Below are 23,372 nucleotides of genomic sequence, written 5' to 3' on the forward strand. Positions count from 1 at the left end.
GGAAAGGAAACTGAAAAGTCTGCATCATCTTGGTCAAGTGAAGAAGTGTTGCTTATTCTTTGGTTTTCTGTGTTGTGTCATGTGTTTTATTGTTTGTCGGTTTGTTTTCTTTTAGTTTTAGATAGGCGTCGTCAGTTTATTTTTGATTTATGAGTTTGATTGTCCTTCTGGAATCTTTCGTCCCTCTTTCAGAACCTAGACATTTGTATTTAGGACTCAATAATTTAGACAATACATGTCATGCATGTAAACCTCTCCTGACAATGATAACTCAAATCTAGCCTTTGATAAATTGCTACTGTAGTATAGTCAAAGAACTTAGAATTAATTAAATGATTTGAATTTATACTCAATTTTTTGCTTTTGTGCAATACACTATGCTGTAGCTTTAAAATTGTCTTAATTGTCCATTAACCAAGAAACTCTTGTTTTCACCCCTTTTTTGCCCCTAATTCCTAAACGGTTTGAACCATAACTCCTAAAGCCAATCCTAACCATCCCTTTATGGTATTGAAACTTGTGGTATAATTTCAGAGAGATCCATACACTTAAACACAAGTAATTGTATGGAAACTAGAAAAGGCCTTTTTGGGCCTAATTGTGGCCCCTTATTCCTAAACTGTCAGGACCCAAACCCCCAAAAGCAATCCCAACCTTCCTTTTGTGGTTATAGACCTTATGTTTAAATTTCATTAATTTCTATTTGCTTATACTTAAGTTATTGTCCTGAAACTGGATGACGACGACGACAGCGTGATGTTAATATTTTGAGGTCATACAGAACTTTTACTTTGTCCCAAGCTATAATTATGATTTGAGGGGTTTTAAAATCAACAACAAGGTTACAAGAGTTTCAATTTATTAAATAAAGATGCAATTAAATACATAACATAAGTATTAAACAGAAAGACAGAAGCAGAATTCACCAGACAATATAAATATCATAATAATGCCAAGCATGAACTATATTATGTTTACATTTAGCAGTACCCATTAGGGACCCTGTATTCATGTCCTTATCCCTTTTACTGCTAATTTGATGAAACTTCTAACTTCTACATTTACAGATCATATGTATACAGATCAAGATTTGATTACACTATATTACTATACTGTTTTCAAAAACATCTTATTACAAATTCAATTAATAAGTATTGCACAAATAAACATGGGTTTGATTTTTTTAGGTTTATTTTCATGGTATCCCTCTCTTTCTTCCTTATGTATAAATATAACATAGGCACACATTCTTTGAATACCTTAGTTTACTTAATTGTTGTTGAAATACGTACTGCTGAAAATGTTTGTCATCAAAAACTATAACCAATTACAAGTAATGAATTGTATGATTAACACATTAGCAATAGTCATTACCTATTATTTCAAACAATGACATAAAGTCATGCAAGAGTATTTTATATACAATACACTAAAGAACTTCTATAAGTATGTTGTAAAAGCTGATTTTACACTTGTGTAACCTAACTAGGTATACATTTACTCTATCTAGAATAATAATTACTAGTTATGTAAACATATAATGATTTGTACAAGGAACATTACATATATCAAAAAGAGAGATTGCATAATTGATCTTTCATCTATTTCCTCTGTCATGTTTATAAAGTCTCTAACTAAAAAAGATGATTTTGTGAAAATATAATGTGCATTATGTTATTTATGTACAGTAATAACATAGCATTACTATTCATATATTCTGTGAATTCATATATTTTCGTTGGTGGTTTTAGGGAAAATTCCATTTTCATAGATATTTGATTTTGAGGATTTTCCAAAAACCTGCATACAAGCTATAGTAAATGTAAATGTGTATTTAGTTTGACATATTCATAGTTCACCTATACCAACCAATCTCCTCAAATTGGTGACACAGGAATAATTATAAATCCACAGTACAAAGGTTTATATATAATTTGGTTTTGTATAGAATTACCAGTAATATTTCACATAGACAAACATAATTAGTATGGAAAGCTCTGTGCTTAATTCTGATTAACCTTTAGTAATACACCTACAAAAAAATTGCACTCTTAACCTGATCGTATAAAAATAATATCCAAATAAATTTTGTTTTGATTAATCTTTACATAACTCAAATATGAGTCTTTCAAGCAAAAACATTAGCAGACTGCTACAGCTTTCAAACATTAAAATGTTCTTGAAACTTTTGAAAAATTTATGTTCTTCATCAATAAAAATACTTTCATTTCGTCTGATCATTTCACCTAACAATGTCTTTAAACACAAAGATGAGCCACATATATCGTCTATTGTGAAAGGTTTGTTATGTGTTCCCTTTTTACCAATCAGATACATCACAATCTGTCCTCAAATTTATAAGAATATTAATATAATAAATACAAGACAAGCACTTTAAGTTACATTGCGCAGGATTAAACTTTTGTTCCACCTATTCACATATGACATTGATTACAAGATAACATAAAGACAAATGAAGAAATATGTTTCTACCATTACATAAAATATCATTACACTGGAAACAAGACAATACATAACACAGACTAGTATAACAAATTGCACAAAGCAATATTTAAAAAGTTTTAAAACTTTTATTCAAATTAATAACAGCTTAAAATTGCTGTTTGTTTAATTTCTGTTATACTGTTGATTAATGATGAAATCATAATCTATTAATATATATTTCATCAGAAAAAGGTAAAATGTTGGTTTGGCATACAGAAATGAAAGATTAAAATAACCAAATGGTAACACATAAAATGTCTTGATTGTTCCCATAAACAATTTGGTGGGAATAAAAACAGACAATGATAACATATTTGTGATATTAAAAAGTAATGATAACATTGTGATATAAATATTGTTCTGATTAAAATTGAAATTTATAAATTAACAAAATTATTTGTGTTATTTCAATAAATAGTTTAGACCATAAGTATTGCTAAAACACTCTTAATGTATTCAAGATAGATTGAGTGAATAATACTTTTCCAGGCATGGATTGCTTTGAACATTTCTTTTCATCATAGCTTGCTTGAACTGTTACATTTTTTTATTAAGTTACTGATTTTTAAATTTTTAAATACATATAAATTTGAGATAAAAGCAGATGAATCTGCTGAGAAGATACATTATGTGTCATAATACTAAATGATTGTAAAACCAAGGCTTGATTTAAATGTTCTATTATCCATCAGTTGTACAACAAAGCTACCTCAACTACCGCATCCAGTTCTCAATGAAGGGCTTTACAGTACTATTTTTATAAAGGCATATCCAAATCACCAGTCATTCTCAGTATTTAATGTTGAATATGTAGGGAAAAGGAAGACAATATTAAATGAGATTCTATTCAAGATATATAAAAGTAAAAGTAAAACAATAGTACAGTTTGTGTGTTTGTTTGAAGTTTTTTTAACAAAATGTCACAATATAACTACATGTACTGTTATCTGTTTTTTCTTGGAAACTCAAATTTCAGTAAGTAAACATTTTGTTCACAAAATTATTCATTGGAACACCATAGTTTTCAAATGGAATATGGGAAACATTACTGAAACATTTTATTTTATTTTATTTTATTTTATTTTTTTATTGTATTTTCTGTTTTTTATACCCAAGTACAATCAAACATGGCTTCTTACTATAAACAAGAAAATTAACAGATAAAAACACAATACAAATATGAGGTTCTTTTAAAGGTCCTAATGCTACTTATTTATTTTGGCCTTTTTCAAAATTTATGATGCCTATAGGCTTAATAACTGATAATGTTTATTGATATTCAAACTTAATTATTATTCTAGAATTAATAATGTTTTTGTTGAATTTTCAATTTTTAATAATGACAATTAAAGACACCAGACCCAAAATGATTTGCTATGTTTTACCTAAACAAAAACCTACATGACCAGTGTTGTATAATAGAAAATAGAAAAACAATTACAAATAAATGCACAATGATCATCGATGCACAATATTCATATCAATATAAAGATTTACAACAGAAATACAACAGAAACTTAGATTTTTAAAGCAGCTATGCTATGGTCAAAATATAAAGACAAGGAAAGCACACAAATTAACTTTATTTTGTTATTTTGTTATTTCATTTTTCCATGAAAGTTTTTTCTAAAAACAGTGTTCGAACTGTGATGGAATGTACACTTTGAAATAAATACAGCTGAAAAAGATCGGATTATAGATTTTACTTTAAAAGAAATACTAGTAATCAGCATAAAGACATATAAACTTTAAATATGTATTTTTTGCAATCAATATTTATTTATTTATGACATTTCACTTTCAGAACTGGTATGACACCATCAGCTATATTCAGAAGACTTATCTGAAGCTGTTCATACAATGTTTAACACTGGTAGCAGTAACATTTAGATCAAGCCTGACTAAAATAATACAATGTCATGTTTAAAAGGCATTCTATGTTCAAATATTTGTTCATAAAATTGTACATTTTCTCTTGGATTTTTCTTTTTTTCTGATCTTTCCATTGTTTTGTTTACTAGCTTCCATCTTCCTTGACCTTATTTCCCTCATTAGATCATAAAATACCTGAAATGATAAGAAAATGCAAGGTTAACAATTGAACAATAAAGATGTAAACTTGATGAGATTTTTTTTAAATGTGAAATTCATGTTTCAGTCAGATTTTTTTTTTTTAACAAGTAAGTGTTAAGTCAATCAGAAAAATCCTTTTTTAAACGTTTTGTCATCCACTAAGTAGAAATGTTTTTAAATTCGTCATTACAGATAACTATTGAGGTCATAGATCATAAATGAGTGTTTTGCAAATGACATTAGAAGCAGCATAACAAATTTTGGTACTTCAAAATTATTCCCAATATTCAAAATTGTATAAATACTATCCAGTTTAATTTTTTAAATAACATCACCAGTAGTTATTACTCTGATGAAAAACACATAAAAACCCCAGCTATTTATTTTTCTGTGTCCCATGAAGCAGTTGTCTCATATACATCAACCACATTCTGTCAAAAAGCTAGACCAACTGTCTAATAAAAAGTCCATGGAAATTGTTTGGTCCAAATTAAGCTGAATATTAAATTTTTGAATCACTGTGAATCATAGACGAGTATCCATCACTGAACTATTATAATTGTTGACAATTGCTTATCAAAGTGCTTGTAAGTATTGACAGAAAAGAATGCTTTCATTTTGAATTGTATTTAAAAGCTAGTTGGAACATAATTGAATTGGAGTTATCTTCCTTTAATTAGTTTGGAACAGACTGTGAATGTAATTCTGCTCCACTTATGTTAGTAGAGTGCATTATGTTTCTTGGTTTATGTGTACATCCCATATCAAATTTAAGTTTTAATTAAGGGAGCTACCATTTGATTTTTATGGGGGGCTAGGATGCAAAATTTTGTCCTGCATTTTTTTTTAGTTGTAATCTCTATCCTACCTTTTTATTTTTCACTCTATCCGGTCCTGCTTTTTTTTTTTTTAGTTTATCCCGACTTTTTTTACATAAATTGTCATCCTGACTTTTTTTTCTATTCAATTCAAGTACTACTGTTTAATGACAAGCACTCTAAATCCCTCATTCATCTAAAAATTTAATAAATTGCTTCGTATCCTAAACTGTAGGGACCATACCTTCCTTTTGTGGTCATAAACCATGTGCTAAAATTTCAAATATTTCTATTTACTTATACTTTAAAAGTTATTGTGTGAAAACCAAATGACTTCGGACGATGCAGACAATGATGACGAAGTGATACCAATATACGACTGCAATTGTTTTTAAGCTCGTATATAAACTACATTGTAAATAGGCATTTTCATAAGGACTATGGAAAAATAATCATAGCGCTGTTAAATGGTGAAGATGTTTAACATTTTGTTCATTTTAGCTTGTTGAAATTAGGGCCATATAACTCATGAATATCCTGAACTTGCCTTTTGTTGTTAGTAATAGTGTACTTATATGGCATATTAAAAGGATAAACAGACTGATTCTATAGCATACAAACCACTGTCATAATGGTTATAGAGCAAAATTGGGCATGGACACATGATTATCATGATAATGTATAAATAGATATAAACAAAAGATCATTATTGTCATTAGTCTTGTCATTGAGAGGGCAACCTAAAACAGAATAAGACATGCATATATTTCTTTTGTGTGATGAAGATGACGAAAAGGTGTATGGATGACATGTAAACAGGAAAACAAAGGATACCGCTATTGATATAATTACTTTGCATTATAAGGTCTGTGTCATAGGTTTAACATACATAGTATTGAAATAAAATTACACATTGTAATTAGTAATAAGCGATTGCATGGATGTGACGTACTCTTCATAAGTTATCCTTATAAATATAAAGTAGGTGTGTGTGAATCTCAAATTTCTATGAGATATTGGCGATGTAACAGTTAGACATGTAATTTTATCAGTAACAGCAAAGTTTACACATTCATTGTAGCTCATTTATGATAAGAGATACTGTAAAGTTTTGACCAAAGTTTCTGGTTAACTGAATTGAAACATATCTCTGTTTACTCTACATGCAAATGTGTATGATAAAACATGTGCAGTGGAGTGTTTTCAAGCAAACGGATGTTGCTGGGGGTAAAAATAAAATGCTGGCAGCTAAATAAATGGAATGGTAGGATAAATGGAAATTAAAAATTTAACAAACCTTAATTTTGATAACTGGTGGTTAGTACATTAACATTTTGTGTTTACAATTGAAAAAGACCAAACAAAAATATATAATATAAATAAAACCTTTATTTTGATTGCTATACATGTATGTGAAATTGTAATATTTTTCAAGCTCAGCAAAGTGTTAATGTTTTTTTAGCCTTTTTATTGAAGAATGCAACATTTCTGCTGATTTTTAATTTCTTTTTGCTCATCTGCATCAGCTTTTAGTTTGGGAACATTTGAAGATTTCAGAGTAGCAGATTTCTTGTAAGGTAATGTATTTGACTTTCCACCAGCTCGTGGGTTCAACTTAGCTTTGTTCATGATGCGCAATAAATCATAAAAAGCCTGCAAACAAACAAATCAATAAAGAAATGAGCATTGAGATACTTTATTTCATGTCATTAAAAAAACAAACAGTGAATGGGTTTTTAATCTCTTGTCATGGAATAAGACACTGGGAAATTGGTTTGAAATTTTGTATTCACATATACATGAATTGATAAATTGCACTAGAATCAAACTTCCTGTATCTGTATTAAAAAGTTTTTTTATCTACTGTAATTTCAATCAATTTATGAAATAGTAAATATAAATACTAGTATTACATTAAATAAAATTAAACTGTTGACACAGAAATTTGCCTCCCTGTACATGATTTTGATAGTAAAATGCAAATGAGCTATACTTAAAAAAAAAAAAAGTAAATTAAATTATGGGAAATACTCAAAGAAAAATATCCAGGATTACAGGAACAGGACCAACTAATTTCTGATACACAAGATATCGCCAGAAAAACAACACTTTTGACTCGCCTTCTTGGACTTTTATCATAGGCAGCAATGATAATTCAGACATGAATTGTAAAAGGAATATATGATTTACAGAGCAATTTTTCTTTTGGTTCAAATGACTTCTTAATAAAGATAATAAATATTAAATTCTGTTGTGTGAATGCATTATGTTCTTTTTTTTTGAAAATTCTAAATCATCACATTCATACAATTTGAATCAGGACTAAAATGTTTCAATTAATTTCTTTTATGCTCAGAAATAATAAGGATTTAGATTTAAAATTTTACTTGAAGCATTGAAAAAGATAACAACTGCTGTGATGTTTATTAATTATCTGAAGGAGATCTTCTTGAAAGTACATCACTCAATATTACAGTGTAAGACGACCTGAATTTTGTTGATTTTTGTATCTGTTTTAAAATACTTTGAGCAAGATAAAATCCAGCTTTGATACATTATTATTCACAAGTGTTTAAAAGGAGGAAGATTGAGTGTTCAGAAAGTTTTAATGTGCTTGTCTCATGTTGAAAACCCTGTTAGAAAGACAGTTAGTTGTTGCCTTAAGTTAATAAATATAGGAATTCTTTTCTCTTTTATATGTTGTTGGATTGCAGTTTCATAGCCATTAATCTAAATACAGATTCTATTAACTTTTTTACAATCCAATTAGAATTATACTTTGCAGTTGTAAATTTTTACTTTTCTCAATAGATAAAACCTACAGCTGCATGAATAAAATTTTGACTTGAAATCAATGTTGTATATGTATATATATATACACCCTGTTTGATTAGTGATCATACAACCTATAACATCAGTAATCATAGAGTGCTGATATCAGTTAACTGAGGAAGATAGAAACACCCTGTACAGAGTTTATCTAGGAACATCATTGGAAACAGATGTTTAAACAAACATTAATAATAACAAAAAATTGTATCAAATACCTAAATATTTGCTGAAATTCATCCTCTCTATCTTTATTATATACATTCTACTTTAAACACAAAATTAATCTAAACTATCAATTCAGAGGTACTAGAACTGCTGTTAATTACAAATTTCAAATTTCACCATATTAACAGGAAACCCAATTACTTTTTTAAAACATATCAAGAACCATAAATTTCACTTTAAATGTCTTTAGTATGCAAAAGGCAAAATGAGGGGTGTACATCAATGAGGCAGCAACACAAAAAACATGCCAAATGAAAAGAGTGCAACAACTGTTTGCAATAATTTATTGGTACAGACGTCAATATAACCTCCTGATAAGGCTTATTACACAGAGTCTACACAAGTTGTGAAGGCACTTCTTTGTGAAATAATGGACCTATAGTCAAATGTATTTCAAAATCGCTCCTATTTACAGAATCAAAATCAAAAATATTTATCATTAATAAGGAATTGCACATTTGGTTTAAAAATCTTATTTTTTGTATTAAATATCCTTGAAATGGAAAAAAAATCAGGCAAAATTCTCATATTTTCACAAAAACAGATTCAGAACTATTTAGTCAATTGCCAATGATGCACCACTGTTTGGGTAACAAATTCAAAAGTACAAACAGTTATAAAATCATGACACTAAGTTACATAAAAACAGTTCTAAAACTTTCAATACCATTCATAATTTCCCATACTATATGTCAATGATGACAGTAGCTTACCCTAATCACAATATATAGTATCTTAAGACCTGGTTTTAGTGGGTTTATCGTTAATGTTTTGATCTGAAATTATTACCTTATCAACATTAGCCCTGGTTTTAGCTGAAGTTTCTACATATGGAACTTTCCATTGTTGACATCGTTGTTGGGCTTCCTCTACAGGGACTTGTCGTTTGTCTTCTAGATCAGCTTTGTTCCCAACCAACAGAAAAGGAATGCTGTCGTCACTTTTATCACTATTAACATTTTTGACACGTAAAATTTGCTCCCTAAAATTAGAAAACTTTTTATTCAATTGGCCAGATTCATACATTATAAATAAACAGGTATAAAAGGTGTGTTCTACTTGTGAAAGGGCAACTCTAAACATTATGAATACTATTAGAATGTATAAACACACCTGACATGTCTTGCCTGCTTTACTGATTATGATTGAATGTGAATTTATGTTGAAAGACTTCAAGGTTAACTACAATTTAGAACATATCACATAAACTAAACACAAGAGTGCACACACTGAAATGTCTCGCCTTCTTTACTAATCATTGATATTATGTTGATAGACCTAAATATAAAGCTTTATTACATCTTTCACATAAACTCAACTCAACCAAGAAAACGAAACATTGATCAATGAACCATGAAAATGAGGTCAAGGTCAGATGAACCATGCCAAGCAGACATGTACAACTTACAATTCTTCAATACAACAAATATAGTTGGCTTATTGCTTATAAATTGAGAAAAACAGACCAAAACACAAACACTTAGCAATGGACCATGGAAATGAGGTCAAGGTCAAATAAAACCTGTGTAACAGACATATAGATCATAAAATATTTCCATACACCAAATATAGTTGACATAATGCATAAAGTATTAGAAAAATAGACCAAAACTCAAAAACTTAACTTTAACCACTGAACCATGAAAATGAGGTCAAGGTCAGATGATACCTGTCAGTTAGACGTGTACACATTACAATCATTCCATACACCAAATATAGTAGACCTATTGCATATAGTATAAGAAAAACAGACCAAAACACAAAAACTTAACTATAACCACTGAACCATGAAAATGAGGTCAAGGTCAGATGACACATGCCAGTTGGACATGTACACCTTACAGTCCTTCCATACACCAAATATACTAGACCTATTGCTTATAGTATCTGAGATATGGACTTGACCACCAAACATAACCTTGTTCACTGATCCATGAAATGAGGTTGAGGTCAAGTGAAAACTGTCTGTCGGGCATGAGGACCTTGCAAGGTACATGTACGCACATACCAAATATAGTTAGCCAATTACTTATAATAAGAGAGAATTTAACATTACAAAAAATCTTAACTTTTTTTTAAGTAGTCACTGAACCATGAAAATGAGGTCAAGGACATTAGACATGTGATTGAAGGAAAGTTCGTAACATGAGGCATCTATATACAAAGTATGAAGCATCCAGGTCTTCTACCTCTTAAATATAAAGCTTTTAAGAAGTTAGCTAAAGCCGCCGTCGGATCACTATCCCTATGTCGAGCTTTCTGCAACAAAAGTTGCAGGCTCGACAAAAAATCAATGATTTATGATTGATTGTTGGTGTTTTAACACCACTTTTAAGAGCCACTTTCAGGCTTTTTTATCAGTTGTTATTGGTTGAGGAAGCAAGAGTGGGTGGAGACAACCATGACATTCAATAGGAAAAAATACAACACTAGTCAATTAAGACTTGGAGTCGAGTGTGTCTGCATGAGCGAAGTTAGAACTCACAACCTCAGTGTTGACTGGCTAGTGATTACAGTAGAAGAACTACTTAAGACTACTATATGTGACCTATTGTTTAAAGTATCTGAGTAACAAAAAATGCAAACAAAATTTAATGTTGATCAATAATCTATAAGAAAATGTCATGATAAAGTAGTACCTGTCTACTTGTCCAACAGACAAGGAGACCTTTTTTTAAATGATTCTAAATATTTAATTAATAATAATATGATAAATCTTTTACTCATATCAATTTATGAAAAAATCACTACACTATTTTAAAAGTCCTTTAACCATGAATATGTGGGCAAGGACAAGACATAAGAAAGTTGGACATTTAAGACCATGAGAACTGTATCCAGATGACCAGGTCGTCTACATTTTTAAATGTAGAGCTTAATACTAATAGTTAACAAGGCTGCTGCAGGATTGGTATTCCTCAACTTTCAGCCTGAGAATTTCTTCACAGGCCTATGACAATGAGTTCGTTTGGAAGTTGCATCAAATTGTCACGGTGGACATTTTTTAAAATTATTTGTGTATATAATAACAACTCCCTTTTTTTAAAAATTAGAATAGTGCTTTTTATAGGGAATCTGCAACTGTTGGCTTTAATTTTCACTAAAATGCTATTTAATCATTCCATCAATTTGTGTTTCACGTTTGTTTTTCAAAACTACATTAACCTTATTTCTAGCTAAAAGTAACTACTTTAAATGATCTAAAACCTGTAAACTATGATGAATCATTACCAGTTGCATAACTTCTATTATGTCTATTAGGCAACAGCCTCACAAAATCTTTGACATATATATAATAAATAATCAAAACTTAACTTCTTGTACGCAAGCAAGACAAACAATGTTCAGAACTCTACAATGTATTACCAGACTCTTCTCCAGAATGTTAGCTTAAATTATTTGAGTTGTACTACAAAATGTATATTTCTCACAAGAATAAAGGCATATATAAAATATAATGATAATATATTGATAATATTAGACTGAAAAAAATTTGTGAACTTGTGACTACCTGTTCTAAAAATAGATGTACCAACTCCTATCTATACAAATAATTGGAAACTTTTAGATGAGAACACATGTAGAAAATTAACACAATATCTAACATCTATATAACAGGTGGGTAAACATCAGAATTTCAAGATAAGAACAAGTAATGTATCATGGATTTTGGTGATGATGCAGGAATATTTACACATCAACTTTCTTACTCAATAGGAAATGCATTACTTGTCTTTCTCATACCCTCAAGTTAGCCAATTTTTGCTCTTACTCCTAAATGCTAGTCTACTTGATAATGATAAATGTATATGAGCAAAAAGCAATTTTTTATTTTGACTGGACAAACAATCAACACACGTCACTTGGATTAAAAACAAGGCAGATATTTTGTACTGCTCAACAAAACCAAGAAGCCTGATATTTCATAGGGCTGCATATTTTCTTTCCAAATGAACCTGTTGAGTGTTAAAAAAGGGTATTTCAAACTAGTGTGTTGTTTTGTTTTAGGCCTGTATTACATGTTGTTAATATACAATTATCTTGTATTATATAAATTTGATTTCCTATATAAAACGCTTATTTCCTCATTACATGCTTGAAGGAAATGAGTATTGATAACAAATCACATAGAGCATAACAACAAAAATAGTAACATTTTATCATCAAAACATAGGCTTTCTATCACTGTTTACTGTAGCTAATTTAAAAGTACAATCTGATCATCTTACTTGTTAAACAGACTTGGCCAAAGTCCATATGTTCAGATACTGAATAAGCTTAATTACTGCATTTAATTTCTGGAAATCCAAAAATATCAAAAAGAGAAAAATACATTGTACCAGTATGTGAAAAAAACAAATTCTTTAAATGATAAAGAAGTACAACTGTCATGATTATATTTTTCTAAGTTACATTTTTCTTTAAATTCAGGTTTATAATTATGTTAAACATGTTAAATAATTATGCTTCTTTGAATGTACAATGTAGTTTATTTCATTACTAAAGGGAGATGTACAAATGTTTTCGTATGGTTAACATATATATATTAAGCAGCAACACAACAATAGGGTTTGTAATACATTTGTATAAAGAAGACCTAATCACAAACTAATACATTGTTGACGCCATTGTGACTGAGGGGGCAGGGCCAAATAATATCCTTGGAAATGAGATGTGCCAATGCTTATACAACTGCATACCAAATTTGATTGACCTACCACTTGCCGTTTACCATAAACTAGACCTAATCACAAACTAATACATTCGCTGGAAACAGCATACCTATGTCTCGCTTCAAGGCGAGACAAAAATTTAGTCAATACATGTCAAATGCTCAATTTTGAAGCTCTCATAGCAGACATTAATACAAAATTTGCACCTTTATGAAATAAAACCCAAAATTTATTGACTCATTTCTTTCAATGTCAAATTCTGCTATTTCAAGCATTAATATCTACATGTACTTTGTCTTAAGTTCAAATGCAGTGGCAGTGATTCTTCATATATATTTATTCAAAATATGTGTACTATCTTGTACGTTTTTTTCTCACTGGATCCAAATTTGTTGACATGGTTCTATATATTATGAAGAACTTTGCAACACAGCCTATAAACCTACATACTGCTAGAAGAAATTAGATTTTAAATATCCAAAATAAGTTCTCAAATATTAAATAAGTTTCCCTAAAGATGCTAAAATATTGACTGATTGAATCTTGGTAATGTCCAATTTCCCATATACTTTTTTTAATGTATAGAAAAAAATTTAAACATTTAACAGCAGTGAAAATTAATTAATCCATATATTATATACACATGTAGTATAGGTAAAGGATTGGTGCAAGTATTTTACAAGATCTTTGAAATATTCTTCAACCATGCCAAAACTTCAGATCGTGAGAGATTGAATTAGTTCAAAGGAAATGATGTATGAAACCAACCTAAATTCAGCTGTGGCTTGAAATGATTCTTGTTCTGTTATTGAGAATACACATAAAAATCCTTCACCACTACGAAAATAATTGTCTCTGATTGCAGCATAATCCTCTTGTCCTGCTGTATCTAAAATGTCTATCTGAACTTCCTCACCGTCTAAAACAACTTTTTTCCTGTAAGAATCAGCTTTTGTTGGTTCATAATCCTCTACAAACTAAATGGAGAAAAAAAATTGACCAATTGAAAATTCATCATGAATACAAAATCCAAAACAGTTTTTTTTGTGTTGACAACTATATTTTATATCTTTTGGGGAAATTTAGACTTAGCTCCAGGACTTCCTTAACTGTTGTTTTGTTCTTTGGTATAAAGGAGATCTAGAGACCTTAGTGGCTGAGTGGTCTAAGTAGTCAAACTACTGTATCACTCAGTGTTCTCCCCAGGGCCTTTTAGCATCATGGTTATGTGATGCTATCTGAAGTGTTTCTCCTATATATAGGTTGTGTTATGGATGAAAGGCTATAATTTTTAGTTACATGATGGTATTTCAATTTCCCTGTTACCCAGGATGCTAAATGAAATATCAGGGGATAACACTGTCCAATCTTAATTGATAAGGAATGTTGTTTTCTACCAAAAGACGTTGGTTCTCTCTGAGCACTCCAGCTTCCTCCACAATAAATAACTGAACACCACAAAATAGTACGGTAGAAAGATGTTGGTTCTCTCTGAGCACTCTAGCTTCCTCCACAATAAATAACTGACCACCACAAAAATATATAGTACAAGTGTTAAAAGTGGCAATCATTCAATCAATCAAAGTAGTGTTAGTTGAATTATGCCAGTACAGCCACTGACAGCATTACTGAACAAAAATAACCAAAAGGTAGTTATATGTAGCTAGAGCCTAGAGGATTGACAAACATTTAAAGATTTCTTTCAAAAATATTGATTATACCTAAGTCTCTACTGTCATGACTGTAAAATTGCTTATGGTTATCTTTCCATATATATATGTATAAATATTCCAATAAAACTTTTTGTATGCATGTACATTAATTTTGTACCGTTACTATTTTAAAACTTTGGTCATGAACAATTTCTGGAATTATCAAATTAATCCCAACATGTTGACCAGACAACAGTATTGACTTACCTCATCATACATAAACTGTAATGTTAATGCTGATTTTCCTACACCTCCACTGCCAACCATTATCACCTTGTGTATAACTGCTGGCTGCTGAGCCTTTGCCTTTGACATGATGTCTTTTTTCTGATTTCCCAAGAATATACAGCTACACATGGTAAATAAAGTGAAAACAATTATTATCAGTTTAGGTCCTATAAATAGGCATGTAAAGGAATCAAAAATTACTTGATTACTCATATAATGACATATCTTCTATTTTTAGACATCAAAATCAATACAAGTATTAACAAACATTGAAGAAGTGAACTTAGAAATATGATTTTTAAGTTAATATTCATCAATTGAAATCTAGTATGTTCATGATTTTGAAAAACAGAGATTTTAATAACAGGCATATTTTAAAAACATCAAATTCATTATTCTCATTCTGATATCTAAGATTGTGAACTGTTGGTTTTACAACTTTTCATTCATGTGTCATTATTTAACATATTAATTTAATCAGTTACATTTGTATTTGTCATAGTGGCAAGCCATGATAATGTTATTGGGCAGATATTGAATATTTTTAGGAATAAATAGGATGTTTCAATGTAATGAAATACACATTTCATTTGGTTATGTGCAAAAGGTTAATTTAAGCAGACTTTGTCATTCAATTAATATATTTATCATGTTTACAGTAAAAAAACATACAATAGCTTAAACAATATTGCAATGCAGTAGAGAAATATCTCCCTCATCAGCTGTTAAGTAACAAAGAATACACCATAACGCTATTTGGTGACTTGACTCTTGAGAATTTGTCCTGCCTGAACTATTGATGTCATACCAAAAAAAACACTTTTCAATTTGTGGTGTCAGATATTCTGTACTATGACATCAAAGTTTTACTCGAAGCTTTGTGATGTCCAGTAATGGCGTACAAATAGTGATAAGGTTTATACTGAATAGAGCCATTCAAAACAATCATCAGATTTAAAAAACAGATCATACATGTATGTTTAAACTTGCTTCAACTCTTCGTTTTACTTTCTATTCTGAAATAGCCAATTAAGGATGTATACAATAATAGGTGAAGAAAAATCATATGGTGGTGCACTTCTTTTTATGCTACGTATACAGCCCTTTGAAAGTACCTAGTTTTCATGATTTTCCAAATTTTCATAAATTTCTATCTATTTTTTTACTATTGTTGTGAAAACACAGTTCCACAATTAAAACTTTTTTTCAAACTTTCAATAACAATGAACATGATGAAGTGGACCAATCTGATTGAATTTAATTTAAAAACTAGAGGCTCTAAAGAGCCTGTGTCGCTCACCTTGGTCTATGTGAATATTAAACAAAGGAAGCAGATGGATTCATGACAAAATTGTGTTTTGGTGATGGTGATATGTTTGTACATCTTACTTTACTGAGCATTATTGCTGCTTACAATTATCACTATCTATAATGATTGGCCAAGTAGTTTCTGTGGAAAATGTTACCGGTAGTAAAAATTTACAAATTTTATGAAAATTGTTTAAAATTGACTGTAAAGGACAATAACTCCTTAGGGGGTCAATTGACCATTTTGGTCGCATCGACTTATTTGTAAATCTTACTTTGCTGAACATTATTGTTGTTTACAGTTTACCTCTATTTATAATAATATTCAAGATAATATCCAAAAACAGCAAAATTTCATTAAAATTACTAATTCAGGGACAGCAACCCAACAACGAGTTCTCTGATTCATCTGAAAACTTAAGCGAAGATAGATCTTGACCTGATAATAAATTTTACTTCTTGTCAGATTTGCTCTAAATGCTTTGGTTTTTGAGTTATAAGCCAAAATCTGCATTTCAGCCCTATGTTCTATTTTTATCCATGGCGGCCATCTTGGTTGGTTTGGCAGGTCACGCCACACATTTTTTAAACTAGATACCCCAGATATGATTGTGGATAAGTTTGGATTAATTTGGCCTAGCAGTTTCAGAGGAGAAGATTTTTGTAAAAGATATGTAAAATTTACGAAAAATGGTTAAAAATTTACTTTAAAGGGCAATAACTCCTAAAGTTGTCAACTGACCATTTTGGTCATGATGACTTATTTGAAAATCTTGCTTTGCTGAACATTACTGCTGTTTACAGTTTATCTCTATCTATAATAATATTCAAGATAATAACCAAAACAGCAAAATTTACTTAAAAATTACCAATTCAAGGGCAGCAACCCAACAACGGGTTCTCTGATTCATCTGAAAATTTCAGGGCAGATAGATCTCGACCTGATAAACATTTTTACCTCTGTCAGATTTGCTCTAAATGCTTTGGCTTTTGAGTTATAAGCCAAAAACTGCGTTTTACCCCTATGTTCTATTTTAAGCCGTGGTGGCCATCTTGGTTGGTTTGGCGGGTCACACTACACATTTTTTAAACTAAATACCCCAAAGATGACTGTGGCCAAGTTAAGATTTATTTGGCCCAGCAGTTTCAGAGGAGAAGATTTTTGTAAAAGATATATAAAATTTACGAAAAATGTTTAAAAATTTACTTTAAAGGGCAATAACTCCTAGAGGGGTCAACTGACCATTTTGGTCATGTTGACTTATTTGTAAATCTGACCTTGCTGAACATTATTGCTGTTTACAGTTTATCTCTATCAATTATAATATTCAAGATAATTACCAATTCAGGGGCAGCAAGCCAAAAACATGTTGTCCGATTCATCTGAAAATTTCAGGGCAGATAGATCTTCACCTGATAAACAATTTTACCCCATGTCAGATTTGCTCTAAATGCTTTGGTTTTTGAGTTATAAGCCAAAAACTGCATTTTACCCCTATGTTCTATTTTTAGCCATGGCGGCCATCTTGGTTGGTTTGGCGGGTCACGCCACACATTTTTTAAACTAGATACTCTAATGATGATTGTGGTCAAGTTTGGTTTAATTTGGCCCAGTGGTTTCAGAGAAGAAGATTTTTGTAAAAGTTAACGATGCAGGACGACGACGGACGCAAAGTGATGGGAAAAGCTCAATTGGCCCTTTGGGCCAGGTGAGCTAAAAAACAGGTGCTCTGCAGGGCGCAGATTTATACAACGGCAGAGGTCAAACCCTGTCCAGTTGGGGCAAGTATGGACACAACATTTAAGCTTGATACAGCTCTGAATTATGATTGTGATTAAATAGTTGACACAACATAGGTTTCTGACACAGAATGAATGTGGTCTAAAATCTTAAACTTAAAAATTTAAATTGGACATTTACCTATTATGGTCCAATATACAAAATCTAAATACATGCCACATGGTTAGATTTAGCATATATCATAGAACTCCAAGAATTAAATTTTTGATGAAATCAAATAATGTTCAATTTTAGACCCTTTAGACCTTTGTTTACTATTACATAGTGTTTCCAGCAGAATGTTTTCAAAATTGGTGAGGTATGACGCCCTGTCGTGTTTCTTGACATACAGCTCTTTAAGGAATTTTTTTTAGCAACATGTCCCTTTTTCATAGTATTTTAAATTGCCCTGCTGTAATTTTAATATACATTTAGGTGCTGCAAGTCACCTTTTAGCAAGATCATTTCTAGTTATTGCCCTTGATACTAAATCATAATACTAAAGGCCAACATTTAATTGAATTTCATAATTATGTTTGAACAGTTTCGAAGCAAAGGAGTACAACAAGATTCCTGATTGAATCTAATACATTTGTAAAAGGGACAACACCTTTTTGTACCACTACTAATAGGGACAACATCTATTTGTACCTCTACTAATAGGGACAACATCTATTTGTACCACTACTATTAGGGACAACATCTTTTTGTACCTCTTCTAATAGGGACAATATCTATTTGTACTTTCATAATAGGGAGATCATCTATTTGTACCTCTACTAATAGGGACAACATCTATTTGTACCACTACTAATAGGGACAACATCTATTTGTACCTCTACTAATAGAGACAACATCTATTTGTACCACTACTAATAGGGACAACATCTTTTTGTACCTCTTCTAATAGGGACAATATCTAATTGTACCTCTATAATAGGGACAACATCTATTTGTACCTCTACTAATAGGGACAACATCTATGTGTACCTCTATAATAGGGATAACATCTATTTGTACCTCTACTAATAGGGACAACATCTATTTGTACCTCTATAATGGGGACAACATCTATTTGTACCTCTACTAATAGGGACAACATCTATTTGTACCTCTACTAATAGGGACAACATCTATTTGTACCTCTACTAATAGGGACAACATCTATTTGTACCTCTACTAATAGGGACACAATCTATTTGTACCACTACTAATAGGGACAACATCTATTTGTACCTCTATAATAGGGATAACATCTATTTGTACCTCTACTAATAGGGACAACATCTATTTGTACCTCTATAATAGGAACAACATCTATTTGTACCTCTATAATAGGGATAACATATAATTGTACCTCTATAATAGGGACAACATCTATTTGTACCTCTACTAATATAGGGACAACATCTATTTGTACCTCTTCTAATATAGGGACAACATCTATTTGTACCTCTACTAATAGGGACAACATCTAATTGTACCTCTACTAATAGGGACAACATCTATTTGTACCTCTATAATAGGGACAACATCTATATGTACCTCTATAATAGGGACAATATCTATTTGTACCTCTATAATAGGGACAACATCTATTTGTACCTCTACCAATAAGAACAACATCTATTTGTACCACTACTAATAGGGCAAACATCTATTTGTACCTCTACTAATAGGGACAATATCTATTTGTACCTTTATAATAGGGAGAACATCTATTTGTACCTATACTAATAGGGACAACATCTATTTGTACCTCTACTAATAGGGACAATATCTATTTGTACCTTTATAATAGGGAGAACATCTATTTGTACCTCTATAATAGGGACAACATCTGTTTGTACCTCTACTAATAGGGACAACATCTATTTGTACCTCTACTAATAGGGACACAATCTATTTGTACCTCTACTAATAGGGACAACATCTATTTGTATCTCTACTAATAAGGACAACATCTATTTTTACCTCTACTAATAGGGACAACATCTAATTGTACCTCCATAATAGGGACAACATATATTTGTACCTCTACTAATAGGGACAGCATCTATTTGTACCTCTATAATTTTAAAATATAGATCCAAGCAATCATTTATAACTTTACAATGAAAAAAACAATGTACATGTATTTTTATGATAATTACATGAACAATCTGATGTTTGTTTATATTTTCATTTTTTTCTGTTTGATTTGTGAAGACGTCTGAATTTGTTTGTGAATTTATGACTGCTTCCATACTGTTGATATCAAATTGAAGAATTCAGTTTTGAATAAAAAGAAAAATCAACAATGTGTTGTTAAAAAAATACAAAAACACACAGAAAATGACAGACGGAAAATGGAATAAAAGCAGAAGAATATGTATAATAAAAGTATGGCTATACAAATCGTTGAATACATCCAAAAAATATTTTGTACAATTATGAGCCCAGGTACAAATGTAGCTACGTATACATGTATGATTGGTATAATCATGTGAGATCAAATTAACCGTATTTAGCTCTTCTTCTCTGTGCATCTTAAAGACAAATTATGCATGCTCTTGGCCATGTCCACTTTCAAAACACACCTTATGACAGCCTCTGTGATCCAGTATTACAGTTTATAACTGAAGTTAGATTGAAATGAGACAGTTGCACAATGAACATGATCAAGATTCTATTTAGCTGAGTCCAGAAGTGATAATTTTATTACTAAATTAAAAGGACTAAAATTAGTAATAAACATATCTTTATTTCTTCCTGTATGAAACATTGGTACATTCAATTATATCCCTATTCATTTAAACAGTGTCTATATTTCTATGTAAAGAGTGCTCTAAAAGTGAAATCCTCTGCCCTTAAAATGTAACCAATCATGCTTTTGGTGCCTTCTCGAAAAAAAAAAATACCCTGCCCTTTTCAAAAGCTGCAGGAAACATGTACATGTACACCAATAAATATTCTACATTAAATGACGATTAATATTCATTGGAAGTTATAAACTTCTGACAGAAAAAGGTTATTTTTCCATCTTTTTAACTAGTCCATATAATTTTGACGTCTTAAAGTTAAAAGGGTTTTACTTTTTTTCTTTGACACCTTACATCGAAACTACATGCATGTATGTCATAATTATTTGGACAACAAAGTTTTTTTCCATGTTTCTCTATTTATTAAAGTCATAAGAAACCTCAAATTAAAAAAAATAATGCATATGTTTTTTATATAACTCAATGGATAAAATTGAGAATGGAAATGGGTAATGTGTCAAAGAGACATTACAACCCGACAAAGAAAAAAACAACAGCAGAAGGTCACCAACAGGTCTTATTTTCATTATAAAACTTATGTTCATATACTTTTTTCTGAAGAAAATTCTTTATAATTTATTCATATATAAAAGAAGTTTACTTCCAGATAGCAATTCACACGACATATTTTCCGTATTCAAAGTGACCTCAGTGTGATCCATCTTGTAAAAATCCGGTGATCGCAATACGCATGGCTGTCCTTAAAATAAACTATTATCTAAATTTAAATGTTAAACACATGCTCAATTTCCATGCTTTTTTGTTGATTGTTGACAAACCAGTTTTTTCCCTATAGGGTTTATGCATGGTAGTACCCCATGCATTAATTAAGGCCGCCATCCTTCAAATCTTGAAATTCTTTATTACTCTATACAAGTCCCCATCCTTCAAAATTCATGCCCACCATCCATTCAGCCAATCCCACTATCCTTCAACACATTTCTTGTGAAAACACTGCAAACAGGTGACAATCGTTAAACCGGCTTCAAAACACGAACTTTAATTACCTGCCATATTTTCCCACCAACACTGACATACTGACCGATTGAAAAAAAATTGAGGATTCCACGAAATTTATGTGAAAAAATTATAAATTCGTGCACAGAATATTATGTTTATGATGTTTGAATGCGTTGGTTCAAGAATTGGAAGAGCATTATTTTTCACCGGACACTCGTTTCTTATGATTTTAATTTGAAATAATAATAATTGCAAGATTATTTGATGCTAAGATTTTTTTCTTTTTGATTAATATGCCGTGCTGTTGCTTGGTAAGCCTTTCTTGACTAGACTCTAAAGGGAGACCCCCCATAATATTGGCATACATTGGTCATTTTATCAGGAAGTTCCCAAACCTGTGTAAGCTGTAATGCTAATTAGAGTTGTCAATGGGTTAGTTTTACAACATCAAAAGCACATACAAAGGAACTGTACACTGAGTTAGATGTTTCAGTAATTTGAGTAAAACTATAGAGATTAAATGAAAAGGGTGTGTCAAAAAAATATGACTTAAAAATCATAAATGAGAATATGATGAGTCTTCATTCATAATCTCGTGTGTTTTTATAACTTGAGTCAATTTGGGTGATAATAACTCCAAACATAATGTAAATGACAGCATGTGGTGAATCTTGCAGGGGTCTTAGACTTGAAAAAATAATTTACAAATTATTTTGGTCACAAACTTAAACCCGATGAAAATGTCATTTTTGACAGATACTTTATATCTTCTTTAGCCAAATTCTTCTTGTAAATCGTATAAACCTTACCTTTATTTAATAGTTGCACAATTAACCTATACAATAGACACCAATATCGAATTCAAGCCATAAACACAAGTTTGTAAACATTTAAATTTCTCCAGCAAAGTGGAAATGGTTCAGTTTTGTTGCATTGTGGGTACCCATTTCGGTACATACATTTTACGGAATACTGAAGTAAATAAACGACACGAATTAAATTGAAGAGAAGTAACTCGTGTTGAAATCATATACACAAGACAAGAATTAGTCTTTCAAAAAGCTTGTCTGACTTCAGCATAAATCTAAAGTGAGTTGAAAACAGGCCTTGCACTGTTATACTAATGATAAAGTTAGTATAATAGTCCAAGATCAGCAGATGTCCCCTATTCAGAGCTTGACATTAAATGTATAAATGCACTGGTATATGTAGGTTTGATCCACCTTTCGGCTACATTTCTTCAGTATAAGCCGTAGTCACAGCTTAATGTTAATCTATGTAGAAAATGCCTGTAACAAGTTAGGAACATGTCAGATGTTGCCCATTCGTTTAGTGTGTTTGAGTTTTTGATTTCAGTTGCCATTTGATTAAGGACTTTCCATTTAAAATTTTCCTCGGAGTTCAGTATTGTTTGTGAATTAACTTTTTTCTTACCTAACACGGTATGGGGACTTCTT

General features: G+C 30.7%; 1 protein-coding gene across 2 annotated transcripts; it reads right to left on the reverse strand.

Moving 5' to 3' along the window:
- Positions 1–842: 842 nt before the first annotated feature.
- LOC134706897 (ras-related protein Ral-A-like) lies at positions 843–22,876 on the reverse strand. Of its 2 annotated transcripts, none has more exons than XM_063566250.1 (5): positions 22,725–22,876; positions 15,046–15,187; positions 13,895–14,103; positions 9,243–9,435; positions 843–4,572 (listed from the first exon to the last, which is right to left on the reverse strand). In XM_063566250.1, exons 2-5 carry the CDS (start codon positions 15,151–15,153, stop codon positions 4,459–4,461), a joined length of 624 nt encoding a protein of 207 aa, XP_063422320.1. In that variant the 5' UTR covers positions 15,154–15,187; positions 22,725–22,876; the 3' UTR covers positions 843–4,458. The 2 variants fall into 2 exon arrangements, with proteins under 2 accessions (XP_063422320.1, XP_063422319.1); XM_063566249.1 differs by lacking the exon at positions 843–4,572 and adding an exon at positions 5,447–7,049.
- Between the last annotated feature and the right edge of the window lie 496 nt (positions 22,877–23,372).

This window comes from Mytilus trossulus, chromosome 2, assembly GCF_036588685.1.
Source record: "Mytilus trossulus isolate FHL-02 chromosome 2, PNRI_Mtr1.1.1.hap1, whole genome shotgun sequence".
NCBI classification, from domain to species: domain Eukaryota; kingdom Metazoa; phylum Mollusca; class Bivalvia; order Mytilida; family Mytilidae; genus Mytilus; species Mytilus trossulus.